The sequence below is a fragment of the Cololabis saira genome, chromosome 19 (genome assembly GCF_033807715.1).
Source record: "Cololabis saira isolate AMF1-May2022 chromosome 19, fColSai1.1, whole genome shotgun sequence".
Lineage (NCBI taxonomy): Eukaryota > Metazoa > Chordata > Actinopteri > Beloniformes > Belonidae > Cololabis > Cololabis saira.
In genome coordinates, this window is record NC_084605.1 from 31,388,236 (window position 1) to 31,403,674 (window position 15,439).

Below are 15,439 nucleotides of genomic sequence, written 5' to 3' on the forward strand. Positions count from 1 at the left end.
CGACGAGCCGCACGGAGCCGAGCTGGGCTAAGGCGGTACTAATGCAAAAGCGCCATAAAACAGCATCGGTCTCCGAACAAGATGGGGTTGCTGAACAAAAACCAAAGAAGCAGAGACGTAGAAGGAAGAAGTCAGAAAAATCTGAGGATGTTAATCAGGTCATTGAATACCTACCTCAATCAGAAGATGGTGCACCAACAGCAGACTTGATGATTTTGCAAGAGTTGGCAACAAAAGTAGGAGTTGCAGAACCAGAGGGGGTCTCTGAGCTGCTGGGGGCCGATGAAAAGGTCACTGAAACAGCATTGGTCTCCCAACACGATGGGGTTTCTGAGCAAAAAGCAAAGAATCGGAGAAGTAGAAGGAAGAACGGGTCAGAAATGACTGAGAATTTGAAACAATTTGAAGTAATTGAAGAACTCCCTGAACCGAAGGATGCTGTTATAAAAGAGGACACCAAAATGGTATATAATCCGTCACTGTGGAGACGATTTAAGAAGTTCCTCACCCCGGCATGTCTGCGCCAGTATAAGCACAAGAACACAGTCCAAGATTGAGAGTGAGTGCAAAAGCAAACGGGTTGTCACCAAGTAAACAACAATAACAAGATGAAGAGCATCGCAAAGGTTTATATTCACGTTCAGTAAAAGTTTTGGGTTTTCTCCGGGTGCTCCGGTTTCCTCCCATTATTAACTTTTACTTCAAGAAATCAGTCCATTCCTAATAAAGAATAAATAAAATGAGTTAAAATCGACTTTTTTCATCAATCTTTCCATCATACTGTGATTCTCCATTGGCAGGAAAGTGATATGTGGGTCAAAGACGTATAAGGCCTTTGAGTAGCCCATTTTTAAAATACTTAAAATAAAGATATTTTTGGCCATTTTCCAAACATTTGAAATGTATTGTACACATACATGTATGTGAAAACTTCAAACAAAGGTATTTTAGTGTTTTTAAACCTTTAAACCGTCATTTGGGGCGACCGTAATTTATCTCAAAATTAATAGATTTCCATAACAAAATTTATATTTTAATAAGTATCAGTAATTAAATTAACTGTTCAAGAAAGATAGACACATTTTTCCTTTCATTTTTTGAAAACCATTTTTAAATACATTCTATCCATAATGGCAGTGTCACCCTCTTACTTACTCTAAAATTCATAAAACTGATTTAAAATGTGTACAAGGTGTATCCACTTATGCATGCTATACCAATAATTTATATTTGAACCAAAACTGATAGACATTCAATTTTGAATTTGATACAGAATTGCCATTTGTTGGTTACCCCACATGACAGGTGGTCACCCCACATGATGCTTTCAAGTTTAATCAAATATAACAGGCTAACAGTTAGCTATATGATCTAAGCTAGCTACTTCTCACCACATATCACTAACAAATTTACCTTCAAAATATAGATTTGCAAATAAAACTAATTATTTACCGTTTTAGGGTGGTCACCCCACATGATATCAAAATGTGACGTATACACTGCAGCAGTTAGAAAGAGGATTTATTTGTAAAGGAGAGAGAGACTACTGACCTGCAGAATGTCTCTCTGGGACCCTCATGGAGTAACTGGCTGATGCAACATCCTCTTTGAGATGATTGTCAATATAAAAGTCCCTCAATTGTATTTTTTTCATGGTCACCCCAGATGATAATTCAGACAATGAACATATTCGGACAAGATTAGTTTGTGTATTATGATTGAAATGTGTGTACAAATGTTCCATAACTTTGTCAATAAATCTAAAACAAGTTTGAAAGTATGCCCAATAGGGCAAGCATTATTTTTTAAATTGTTTTAATGTGATTTAAAACCAGTTGTCCAAACAGAAGTCAAGGCCGGACGGTCACCCCACATGATGTTTTCACACTTCAGATGGCAGAAAATGACCAATAACCAACATGTTTAAATAAAATAAGAGTGGGCACATGTAGAAGGAACGTATTAGACATACATGTTATATTTTTTATTCATTTTTATGTTTATTATTAGGTAAAAGGTTCCATCAGACAGAAAAAGTAAGCATCACGTCTTTGACCCATGTACAAATTATTCTATTCTATTATTCTATTTCTGAAGTTATTCCTCTAAATACTGGTCATGTACATGGAGAAATCTTGATCAACATTATTTCTTACATTTTAATAAGATAAACTTGTATTGGATACAGAACAAATGGATTAATTAAATGAATGTAATAATAATCTGAAAAAGTCTTGACCTCTCAATGACATAATCAACAGAATGGCAGCAGTGGAGCATAAAAATAGTGTGGTGAGAATATGGCTCTTTTAAGGTTTAGATTTCTTGTCATTCGTGCACTTATCACAGACATTTATTGTTCATAATGGTTTAAAATCACAATATTTGATCAAGATTTAGATTTATTTTTGCATATTTTTAGGTGTCATATACATTTCAAGGTTGGACTAAAGGTTGGGTTTAGGCAGCCAACTAACTTTTATAAAATCTTCAGTTTTATTCATAGAGAGTAATCATATTGCCAACTCATCCCCAGTGTAAGTAGTGAAATGTGAATTAGAAGGACAGTTTAAAAATGATCAGGACTTTCCGGCAAACAACCAATCAGAAGAAGACACTGTGTGAATATTCATCAGGTCTTGCTAATACACAACCTGCCGTAGGGGGCGCTGTGTCGATACACAGATTATATTGTTATTCACAAGATTCACAAAACTGTTGATAGTTCTTATAATATATAAATGATGCAGAAATATCGAAATAGCAGTATTAAACAGAAAAGTAATAGCTTGACAGTTGTGATGGCTTCAGATCTGTTTGATGTGGTTAGATGCTGGCCCTGTTTAACTACCAACTATATCTTTATTTGATTCCTGATTATAAAGCAGGCTAGAAATGAAGAGTATTTCAGCAAATACTTAAAGGGAATTACGTAATCAACTGGTTTGTGTCTTTTGGGCACATTTTTTATTTTGTTTGGGTTTATCTGTGTGTTTATTGGATAAAGGCGTCATCCAGAGGTCCTACGTTTGCGTCTTTTCCAGGTTGCAAACTTAAGAATCGTCCTATGGCCATGCCAAGACACCAGCGGGACATGCCCTTCTCTGTCTCTCATTGGTTCACCACGATACATCGCCTCTACTGCTGCGGTTCAAGTTTGTCTCAGTGCTGCAAGCTGAATGAAGCGACGCTAATACTGTCTGTAGCTATTCAGAATATCAGAAATTACCATCGACTTTGGCATAAAGAGTCGGTTTTTAACTAAATATGCCCCATTATAGCGAATATGTGTAGTTTCCTATATTTGTGCAATACTTGTTTTAACATGTGTTTTTTCAGTATTAAACCTTTAGATATGAACTTATAAAAAACAAATTGTTGCATTTTACTTGACTTTTTTGGTCAACAGTGTAGTTGTTAGTGTGTGTGTACACGCATGTGCTCCAGGCTCTGACTTTATATTTAAATGCTTACAAAATATTTGAAAGCCGACGGCCAGACTTTGTAATGTACAGTTCTTGTTTATCACACTATGTTAGCTGCCCTTTCATTACAACGTTACATTGTAGATATTAAAGATAAAAAAAATAAATGAAATGAATTAGCTTTGGGGAAAATCCTTCATACCAATGGCAGTTCAACATGGCCTGTATAGCCGGCCAATCAGAGACAGAGAAGGGCGGGTCTTAGTAGGACTCGTGAAATCGCTTCCAGGACTATAATCATTTTACGCCTAATTTAGTTTTTAAACTTCAGAGTTTTATTCTGTTTGCTCAAAAATCTAGATGTTCAGCTAGCAAATACACACGTGCTCTGCATCTACATCTAACCACCATCTGTTGGAGCTCATAAACCACGCCCACAAATCACGGAGAGCCAATCAAATCCGTCTCTTGGAGAGAGAGACTCTGTTTTGATTTTTCACGATGACAACAGAGTATTGACATAATCTGGATGCAAACGGTGCATACGGTTACAGTCGAAGATTAGCAGTCCTTTGTAACCCACAGTTAAAGACTTGGACTTTTTCTTTAAGAATTGAACAAAAGATTGGACTCAAAACATTCCTTTGCAAGGCAGATGTGATTTTTGTTTAGCTGACAGGCAGCAAGAAAAGAAAATAATTTACTATTTACAGGACACACTCACCCGTTGACTCGTTTTTTGTCACTCCGAATATGTCACCTTGTCTGTTGCTCTGATTGGTTGTAGCCAGGGTGCGATTTGTGAAAAAACCAGAGGGGGAGATAATTTTGAGAAATATTTTTCACTTAAGCTACATAACATAGGCGGTAGGCCTATTTTGAACATGAACTGAACCACTGCATTTGCAGAAATATTTTCTCCTAATATTGTTTTTAAATGTGCCAAATAAAAATAGATAAACAAAATTAATATGATAATTTATTAATTCTTTCTCTATCAGTTTAACAGAAAACATGGGAGCTCTCCTCAGCTGGGGAGATGCTGCTGTCCACCATTCGATCAGCAATGTCACATCTGGTTTCATCTTCTGTCGCATTTTTTCTCAGGATTTTTGGTTGTGATCCTGAAAAATATGAGGATATGCTTCTTTGGATTCTTTTCATTTTTTCATTCATTTGACTGACTGTATCTTTTATTTTGGCGGGCCGGAAGTCGGACTTTTGGAATGCAAGAAAATCCGGTTGGTTTTCAAAATAAAACTGCTTTCTGTGGGCGCGATGCCTCTGACTCGCTCCCGGTATCAAAATCACAGCACAAGTGTATTTTGGTTGTTATTACTTGTTAATAATTACGATGTAATGGTGAAAATACTTTCGGTGGGGGGGATACATTTTGTCCCCGAGGATAAAAATAATTCAGCTGAGGGTAGGACGTGTAAACCAGAGGGGGGGAAAATCCCCACCAGCAAATCGCACCCTGGTTGTAGCACTAACCAACTGTGTACAAAGGCGGTTTGATCAGCACCTCTTGGTGCCTCCTCTTGGATTAAGAGGCTCTATGGGTTATTCTCAGACCCTACATCTTTATAAATGTTTCAATTGACCTTTTCTTCTCTAGCTGTTCAAATTGAATCAGGCCCCAAAACCCCTCATTTAGATGTAGACATGATGTCATTATGATAGATGTACATGTGGAACACAACACTCACCATATGTTAGTCTATTTTCTTGGTTTCCAGGGGAGCAAGCCTCATCCCGTCTCCCAGTGATACAGACACACTTCTCAAGTCCTGCTGGCGGTAGCAAAAACGTAGTAGAGGTGTCCGTTTGCACCAACGGTGTGAGCTTTGGCAGGTGATGTTTCCTGCTCAGCTGTGCTGATTAACTCCCGCAAGTTAATTAATTTGCCTTTTGTACACCTCCACTTGGATGGGATTTGAAATGAAACAATCAAGATGTGATCAAAGTGTAGACTTTCACCTTAATCTGAGACGTTTCACAAAAATATGGCATTCACCATCTAGGAATTACAGTTGTTTTAATAAGGGGACTGAAAATTCATTGAGGACAGAAATTGATAGAATTTTAAGTATAATAATAATAATTTTTTTTATACGGCGGCGGACATTTGAGTTTGGAGGCAGTGAAGCGTGCTCTGTTGGGTTGAGATCCTTGAAGATCAAATTTGTAGCTTCAGCCAAACAGTTTCAAAATGCCAACTGAGTATCTGATACCTAATCATGACCTTTCATCTGGTTCATTATTTTGAAGTAAAGTTGGAATGGACCACACATCACCAACTAACTACTTAATTAAATTGTACAAAAACTTGAGCTGTGTTGGTGCAAATCAGTGACCTGTGCATGATGATTAAATAGTGTCATAGCACAACTACGTCATATAAATGAGGGCAAAAACGGCTGGTAACTACATTTTTTTTTTTTTTTTTTAAGATTTTGTGGCTCTATTGTAGGGCTGGGCGATATGGACCAAAAGTCATATCTCGATATTTTCTAGCTGAATGGCGATACTCGATATATATCGATATTTTTTCTGTGCCATAATTGGGGTTTCCCCCAAAGCATTATAGCATAGCATCTCTGTTAGCTTCATGTTTTTCTGAGGCAAACCCTTAAAAAAACAGTCAGTTTTAATACAAAGCCTCGTGCCAAATGTCACACAGGTTCCTTTTGTTAACAGAGGTCTGCACAATATCAAAATGTATAAAACAAATGAAATAAAAAAAACTGCCTGCATATAGAATAAAAATGCTTCTTGAATAAAATAAAACAAATATCCCTTTCCTGCATAACAATTAAATTAAAATACACTGTGCAATTTAATACAATGTAGACAGTAACAGGCAGACTTTTTGTTGTGCAAATAACAAAACATTTGTGCAAATCTCAAATAAAACATTCAAGTCAATTTGTCACAAAATAAGCTATATCAAAATCATACATTTTTTTATTTTTTATTTTATTTTTTTTAATAAATCGATATAAACGATATTGTCTCATACCATATCGAGTTTGAAAATATATCGATATATATTAAAATCTCGATATATCGCCCAGCCCTACTCTATTGGTCTTTATTCAAAGTATAGACAGACAACGACATGCAGCAAAGGCCCGCTGGCCGCTGCAGGAGGACTGTAGCCTCAGTACATGGGCCGCTTGCTTTAACCACTGTGCCACTCAGCGGCCCTGCTAACTAGATTTTTGATGGCTTTGGATTGACAGACTAAATTACGTCAGAGGTGTGAAAATGTGAAAAAAGTCTTTCCATTACACTTTTGCGCTAAAATTGACTATTAACACATCTGAAAAACCACTTTGTATATCAAGAATCAAGAACATGTGGTTTAGAGATCAGTGGGATGACCATCCTTCTGACAGACTGTGTAGTATGTGTTTCAGTCATACAGTGTGAACAGCAGAATGACTCCATGGTTACAGGAGAGTGAGTCATGTAGTCTGAGCAGCAAGGATGTCTCCTGATGCTGAAAGTCATATTGCCTGAAAAAGGGCTAGATAAACCTCATAGAGGTACAAAATTACAAGTCTTGCACCAAATTTCATGACAATCTATGAATCTTTGCTGAGCAAAGGCATGATAAACCTTTTTTTTTTTAATATAAAAGAAAAGTCTCCATATTATCTGCAAATCTGTTTTATTTCCTGTGATAAACTAAATCATTAAAGTGTGATATATTCACAAAGCAACTTTTGACAACTTAACCCTGCTTTTCACTGTTGTTCCACACCAAACACGTCCCGGTCTGTGTATACGTGCGAGTGTGTTTGTTTCCTCTTTCTGAGTCCACTGTGATGTCCTTCACAGCAGTTTGTGGAGCATGGGTACAACTGCCAGTGCCGCACCACAGCCTGTTTCCGTAGCATCGCCGCTTGAGGGTGTCCATGGTAACGGGATGGCGGACAGCAGGCAGTCTCTCACCACGAGCCCCTTCCAGACAGTCAGCATCCACAACAACAAGGCCAAATCCATTATCACCAACAAAGTGGCACCCGTCGTCATCACGTAAGTCCCTCCTCAAATCTGCGTTTTCACAGTTGGGCGTTAATCCCTTTTGATCACTGTGGTGACATTCCCCAGTATCCCGGCGAAATGTTTACCCTCGTTATCATCTCTTTTGTCAGTCTCGGCCAAGCAAATAGTAGCTGATAATTGAACCGGTGTCTTTTTATCTGTTTTGCAGATATAACTGCAGACAGGAATTCCAGATTCACGATGACATCCTGAAGGCCAACTACAAAGTCGGTCGGATATCAGATTCCATGCCGGAGCACTACCTGGTGCAGGTAACGACCACACGTAGCGGGGCCCTTTTTTTTTAGCAGGAACGAGGAACTGCCGTGTCACAAAAAGCTGTTTTTAGTGAGTCATCTCAAAGTCCCTGCGTCTGCTCTTTTCACATTCACACGCCCTAATCACAGAGTGGCGTAGGAACATTGTCATGCGCTGTTTTATGATTAAAGTCAGCAATTGAAAGAGGACTGTTGTCACCCTCCTATAAATGCTTTGATCTGCTCCGGCACCCCCGTTGTGGGACTTCATGCATGCAGGCTGTGGTCGGGGTCAACTCACAGCTTGTGTGAGGAGGTCAAGCTAGTTTGATCCAAAACGTTGTAAAAATAATGTAAATCTTTGCTATGGCTTTATCTGCTCACAAAGTTTACCAAATCCTGTTACTAAAGGAAATCTCATTGATCATTTTGCATGAAAAGAAAGCACATTTTACGTCTCAGTTTTTAAAATATGCAAATATATTTATGTGATAGACTAAATGACTGGTTTCCTTTAAGTTCTGACTTCTGACTGACTGATCAGGTGTTTTTTTTCCCACTCCCCCACCAGATCTTTTTTTTTGTCAACTCTTAGTAAAGAATATCTAACAAGAGAGTTTTATTTTTATTCATTTAGCCTTTATTTATCCAGGAAATGTCCCATTGAGATACAAGATCTCTTCTTCCAGGGAATCCTGGTCAAGGCAGCACACATAAGTTTCATATATAAAACAATAAAACATACATATACTATGAAGGCCTAAAATACATAAAATCAACAGTAAAGGTCAGTTTTAATGAACATTAATTAAAAAAACTGCTTAAATAGTTTAAAATACCTTTTAAACACATGTACAGTAGGGAGGGGCTGTAGGTTAATTTTATCTTGCAACTCATTCCATACCGAAGGGGCATAAAAGGAAAATGAGGTTTAATCAAGATCTGACTGCATCCGGGGGACATTTAAAAGCCGTCCTAGCAATTCCTATAAGGTGCAGTGGTGTGTGCGTGAGCCTGCACTCTTCACAAAACGGATTGGTGCATGATAACTAGAGCCCAGCTTTTTAAGCAGGGAAGGCGCTGCATGCATGTATATCACATCTCCATAATCCAGAACGAGCTTTGCACAAGTCTCTTTTTCTCTTTTTTTTTTTTCAGACGAAAGGAGAAACCCTGTTTTTCACCTTAGCTTTTTTAGCAGTCTGTCAATATGTACAATCTGTAAGGTAAAAATAAGCCATGGAAGAACAACAACCAAAATGTTTGGGACTCCAGTCTTAAGTCATTGCTCAAAACAGCAGGAGACTGTGGATCAATGTTCGTAAGCTAAAAAGGCTAAGAGGCTAAAAATAAATGCAGCGCACCAAACAGCAGGCAGCCTCTGCTATTTTCACTGGTTTCACTGAGGTTTCTCTCACAATGTTAAAACTTAACATGCAGGTATAAAAATGGCTCTCTGAATATATTTACTCACCCACTCACATACTCTTATTTTCTGCCGTCTACTGCTTTCAAGCAGCTGTTAGTTTCTGGCTTTTGCACACAGCACCAGCCCATTCTCTTATTGTGTTAACACTTGATCAATACACAGATTTGAGGGAACACTCGCTGGGTCACACAGTCTTCAAATAGATTTAAAGAAACAGACTTTCTTGTATTTTTTTCAAAGTACTTAGTACAAAATACATGAACCTTTTAAACATATTTTAATTACCTCTTGAACAAGATGGTCTGTTTTCCTCTGTGCTCAAGTAGAGAAAGACAGACCTCCTTTCTGCGTATCTGCAGTGACCAAGTAAACGTGGCGGTTGAACCCTGATTGCAGTCTGTTCAGTAGCGCAACAGCTGACAAGGATGTGAGTGTGAGAAAGGAAAAGGAAAGCGTTCTGTTGCAACAGGCTGCGGAACGCCAGCCCCGATGAAGCAAGTTCTGCAACAGATATTTGAGCATCTGATGAACATCTTAAGAGATAAATACCCCTGGTTTTATTACCGGATGCATCTGTTATCATGTGGAAAAGCTCCACATCTTCGAATGATTAAAAAAAAAAAGAAAGACAGAAGAGAAAGTCCTGTAACCTGCTGCAGTTTTGGATGATTGGACAATTTTTTACGCTGCTGATTATAGTTCTTTGAAAGGAAAGCAGCTATGAACATAATTGTAGTAGGTGTTGCACAAAGAGGCAAAAGGGATTAGAAAACATGTTCTCTTTTATTTTACAAATAATGCACAGGATATAAGTATTTCCAACTGTGCAATAAATGTTCAAAAAGGGAAGGCTTGCTACTGTCCACATGTGTTATTTGCACATCTGTATTTGATTGAGCTGGAAAGGAAAACCTTGAAGGTTAAGTCCCGTAAAAGTGCTTGTTACAGTCAAATCAATAATTAAATCCCCCAGAAAATACTGCTTTATATTTTATATTCATATTTGGCCCAAAAGTGATTAGAATATGAATTCTGGTCCATTTTGCCCAAACTGGGCACCTCAACGTCAGAAAGTCTAGACACAGGAAGCTGGACAAAATGATAAAACCATTCAAATAAACGGCTGAAACAGAAACGAAAGCTGATTCTTGTCCTTTTCAATAAGCACAGTTAAGGGAAAAAAGACAAACTGTATTATTAGAAATACCTTAGTTAAAGGGGAAAAAAAGAGGAAAATACAAAAACTGTTAACTCGAAATTTGACAGAGGAACGTAACCAAATCTCTGCACAAGGAGCTGTTAAAAATTTAAATAGATACCAAAGAGCCCAGTTAATGTGAGTATTTATCCGGATATGTTTTAAATACAGAGTAATGGAAACGGAACAAATAAAAAGTTACCATTAAAGCCTTTGTTGTGTGTGTGGATGCTACTGCACCCGTCATGATCGGCAGGTCGAAGCGCTCAAACAATCAGACCTGAACTGTCCAAGAAAACTGCAGTCGGTGCAACTATTAAAACCAAACACGTTTTGTAAGCATTTTATTTTCTCCATCACCAGATCTGTTTTGATGCTTTAGTGGAAAATGTGGGATGTTTTGGCATAAATACCGTTCCCTTCATCATTTATCAGCTCCATATGGAGCCGGAGTCACATCCAGTAACTCCAGTCTGTCAAATACATGTTACCTAACATCTTCCCAGACCAAACAACCCGGCTCACTTGCACACAGATGAACATGCCAATCAAACACGTCACCAAGTGCTTTCTCAAAATTCTTTTATATAAAGAAACTAATATATAAACAAAACTTAATTGAAAAATACATTTATCGAACTTAAAGGTGACATAATTGTTGCCCTGCTTCAGATCGCAGAGCCTCATGGCTCTTTTCTTCTAGTTATCTAAACTGTCACGAGCTACTTGAACTTGATGGACAGTGGAAAATTGAAACGAAAGGAGTTGTTACTTTTTCCACTCATTCCTGCACATTCTGCATTTTGTGGTCATTTCGTTTTTCTGGAGCCAACGAGACTATCTGCAACAGATCTCTAACAATAAGTTCAAGAGGGGTTTTTTATTTATCACAGAGCTCAGAGAGTCTTGATACCATACCAACTTTCAGCCACATCCAAAAATAGTCCTCAGTGATTTGTTAATGTATACAAGTCAAGACAGCTTTAAAGAATAATAAAGTGCAGATATGCAGAAAAAATAGCGGAGCCTGGAAACCTCAGTGGCCCTGAGGTTGTCCGATTCGGCTCATGTTTACTTTAAACCATTTTCTGCAGATGTCTGCTCAAGTTTTTATTTTTTTTATTTATTTCTTAAAGGAGACCTATTATGAAAAACACATTTTTTCTTGCTTTAACATATATAAAGTGGTCTCCCCTCAGCCTGCCAACTCAGCAGTGTCTGTGCAGCCGCCCGGATGAGCCATCCAGTGTTATGTGGCTTCTACGAGCCGTTCAGATTCTGCTCCTGTCGTTACGTAACGACAGGAGCGATGCGTGAAACCACGCCCACAACTAACTCTGCTGGCCGGAGCTTCCGCTATTTTTTCGTAGCGGTGTATCGCATCATTCGCGTCAGGCAGCCAATCAGCACAGAGCCTCATTATCATAGCCTCGCCCACTCAGAATCTCTCATAGATAATGAGGTTAGAGAATGGGAAGATAAACACATGGCTCAGAGGCTGAATTTCTAATTTATTTAGCAAAAACAATCAAAAGCTTGTTTTTAAGACATTCAAGGCCTGTTTAAAGTAGCTATTAGATGCCATAATAGGTCCCCTTTAAGTTGTTGGGCATCAAGATTTCAGGGTCGTTGAAGATGTTCAAGAGAACTTGCAAGAGAACATCAGAATGACCATACTGCAGTTTTTATTGTTTGCAAATAGAAAGATGACAGTGCAGATAAGTGAACTTTTTTCTGATGGTTTTGAATGTGTATCAAGACCTAAAAAAAAGCAAAACAAAAAAACCCCAAAAAGCTTAAAATTCCTGAGATGAGACAGCAGTTGCACACGCATGAATTAAGGAGTGAAATATCATCACGGTCACGCTCTGAGACAACTTCAAATTAACATTGCGCGTTTTTCCAGGGGGAATACTTCATGGTGCAAGATGTGTACAGAAAGGCGGATGTTCTCAACACCACTGGAAGCTACGGGGCGCCCAACTTCCGCCAAGTGAAGGGATCCTACCCGCTGTACGGGATGGGTCAGCCCAGCCTGAACGGCTTCAGACAGGTTCTTCAGAGACTCCAGGCACAAGGACAAGAGGTTATTTTCTTTTCAACGCATTTGTCCAGTCGTAATTTCAGGCTGCCACCCTAAAACTGACATCGGTGGTTAATATTTTTCTCTGGCGGATTTTATTTTTTGCCTCTGTTGGCTGTCTGCGCAGCTCTGTCTGGCCTCTTTCTCTCAGTGTTGTCAGTAAATATTTGAGGAGTCAAGTACACAGTGGAAGCTGTGGCTGAATTGTAGAACTGAGCAAACACAAAGTTGTGGTCATGTGTGCCAGTGGAAAATGTGTCTCCCTGCTTACAGCAGCTAAAAACTGACCGTAATTGAAATCAAATTGACAAAATTATACACCAGGCTTCTTCTAAACTCATGTGCTGCATTTCACAAGATGACAGATTGTTTCCAGCTACCCTTGGAAGCGGCGCAGACGGCGGAGGGCACGGAGCTATCATTTGATGCCTCTGATGTTGTGCGTTTGCAAACAGGAGATTATATTCTTCTGTGCGAGAGAGGAGCCTGTGGTGTTTCTCCACAAGGACGACGACTTTTTGCCGTACACCCCTCGCAGGAAAGAGAACCTCCACGAGAACCTCCACGGACTGGAAAGGGACGACATGGCTGAAAACCTGGAGCTCACCATCAGGAATGAGGTCTCAAACACACACTGGCGAAGCATGCACAGTCTTGGCCAAAGGTTTTGGCAGGCCACATGTTTCGGTTATATTTTAAAGAAGAATTATAAGCATTTCATAAGTTTCAAAGGCTTATGACTGGCAATTAAATAAGATTGATTGAAATAATTAACATTCACAGTGTCAGCCAACTGTTGAATAGATCTTCTTGAATATATTTGAGTACATCCATTCACTTTACACAACAATCCAGAAAGTATATGGATCACCATCACAGACCGAAGCAGCATAATCCATTTCCCTGCCAAAACGTTTGAGCCGGCAAAGGGAGTCTTTTCAATATATCATATATCATATTCCATCTTTTGCAGCTTCATGACTTTGCCAAACTAAACGAGAACGTCTTCTACGTCTACAACGACATCGAGTTTTTCAAAGACGAGCCGCAGAAGATATCCATTGCGTGTGAAGAGGACATCCACGTGACCGAAGAGGTGTACAAGAGGCCGATGTTCACCATGCCAGCCTACAGGTTGTTCACTTTGGGAAACTAAAATAGCTGCATGCTTGTAGTAGGAATGGGTGATATTTTACCGTTCACGATAAACCGTCAAAAAAATTCCCCACGGTAAGCATTTGCCATCCCGCGGTAAAAATGATAAAGGAAGGAAGGAAGATGAAAGAAAGAAAGAAATGAGCCTGAAAGAAAGAAAGAAAGAAAGAAAGAAAGAAAGAAATAAGCCTGAAAGAAAGAAATGAGCCTGAAAGAAAGAAAGAAAGAAAGAAATAAGCCTGAAAGAAAGAAAGAAAGAAAGAAAGAAAGAAAGAAAGAAAGAAAGAAAGAAAGAAAGAAAGAAAGAAAGAAAGAAAGAAAGAAAGAAAGAAAGAAAGAAAGAAAGAAAGAAAGAAAGAAAGAAAGAAAGAAAGAAAGAAAGAAAGAAAGAAAGAAAGAAAGAAAGAAAGAAAGAAAGAAAGAAAGAAAGAAAGAAAGAAAGAAAGAAAGAAATGAGCCTGAAAGAAAGAAAGAAAGAAAGAAATGAGCCTGAAAGAAAGAAAGAAAGAAAGAAAGAAAGAAAGAAATGAGCCTGAAAGAAAGAAAGAAAGAAAGAAAGAAAGAAATTAGCCTGAAAGAAAGAAAGAAAGAAAGAAAGAAATGAGCCAGAAAGAAAGAAAGAAAGAAAGAAAGAAAGAAAGAAAGAAAGAAAGGAAGAAAGGAGCCTGAAAGAAAGAAAGAAAGAAAGAAAGAAAGAAATGAGCCTGAAAGAAAGAAAGAAATGAGCCTGAAAGAAAGAAAGAAATGAGCCAGAAAGAAAGAAATGAGCCAGAAAGAAAGAAAGAAATGAGCCAGAAAGAAAGAAAGAAATGAGCCAGAAAGAAAGAAAGAAATGAGCCTGAAAGAAAGAAAGAAAGAAAGAAAGAAAGAAAGAAAGAAAGAAAGAAAGAAAGAAAGAAAGAAAGAAATGAGCCAGAAAGAAAGAAAGAAAGAAAGAAAGAAAGAAAGAAAGAAATGAGCCAGAAAGAAAGAAAGAAAGAGATGAGCCTGAAAGAAAGAAAGAAAGAAAGAAAGAAAGAAAGAAAGAAAGAAAGAAAGAAAGAAAGAAAGAAAGAAAGAAAGAAAGAAAGAAAGAAAGAAAGAAAGAAAGAAAGAAAGAAAGAAAGAAAGAAATGAGCCAGAAAGAAAGAAAGAAATGAGCCTGAAAGAAAGAAAGAAATGAGCCTGAAAGAAAGAAGGAAAGAAAGAAAGAAATGAGCCAGAAAAAAAGAAAGAAAGAAAGAAATGAGCCAGAAAGAAAGAAAGAAATGATGATGAGATAGGTTTATAGTTACAAAGGTGGAGTTGAATTAGTATTTTTTTTTTTATCGTCATTTTTATCGTTATCGGGATAAATGCCAGAAATTATCGTGATAAATGTTTTAGTCCATACCGCCCATCCCTAGCTTGTAGCTGATTTTTCTGAGAGCCTCTCATCAGTCCAGGACAGGAGATCACTCTGGATCTTAATGTTTTGTAGTGAAAGGGACGAGCTGAATGATACATGTGGCTTCAGACTGCAGGTGTGTTTTCTTTAAGGGAAGAATAATGACCCAAGGGATTCTGAAGTCACTCGTCGTCCTTTGCGGATCATTGGATTTGGCCTAGTCTTCACCTGACGATATTAGTAAACACAACATAAAAAAGCTCAAGGTGTGAGGTCCCATGCGTGTTTATGCTCTGTGTGCTCTCACCCAAAAAAAGGCAGTTATTGACACAACATAGGAGTTCAAGTGTTTCTGTGTTGCAGGTACCACAGGTTACCACTGCCGATGGAGGGAGCGCCATTGGAGGAAGATTTTGATGCATTTGTTAGCGTACTCAGGGTAAGCGCAGGATAGAAAATGTTAAATATCCCCT

At 38.3% G+C, this 15,439-nt stretch overlaps 1 protein-coding gene across 8 annotated transcripts in view; it reads left to right on the forward strand.

The window, feature by feature from the left end:
* Positions 1–15,439, forward strand: part of pald1a (phosphatase domain containing paladin 1a) — a 90,023-nt gene that overhangs the window by 10,148 nt on the left and 64,436 nt on the right. For 4 of the 8 annotated variants that reach the window (XM_061707930.1, XM_061707932.1, XM_061707931.1 and 1 more), the window contains exons 2-7: positions 7,272–7,469; positions 7,648–7,750; positions 12,269–12,448; positions 12,901–13,065; positions 13,419–13,579; positions 15,330–15,405. In XM_061707930.1, the coding sequence (XP_061563914.1) occupies positions 7,285–7,469; positions 7,648–7,750; positions 12,269–12,448; positions 12,901–13,065; positions 13,419–13,579; positions 15,330–15,405 (870 nt within the window). In that variant the 5' untranslated portion in view covers positions 7,272–7,284. The remainder of the gene's footprint in view (positions 1–7,271; positions 7,470–7,647; positions 7,751–12,268; positions 12,449–12,900; positions 13,066–13,418; positions 13,580–15,329; positions 15,406–15,439) is intronic. The other 4 variants (XM_061707935.1, XM_061707933.1, XM_061707936.1 and 1 more) reach the window with 1 other exon arrangement.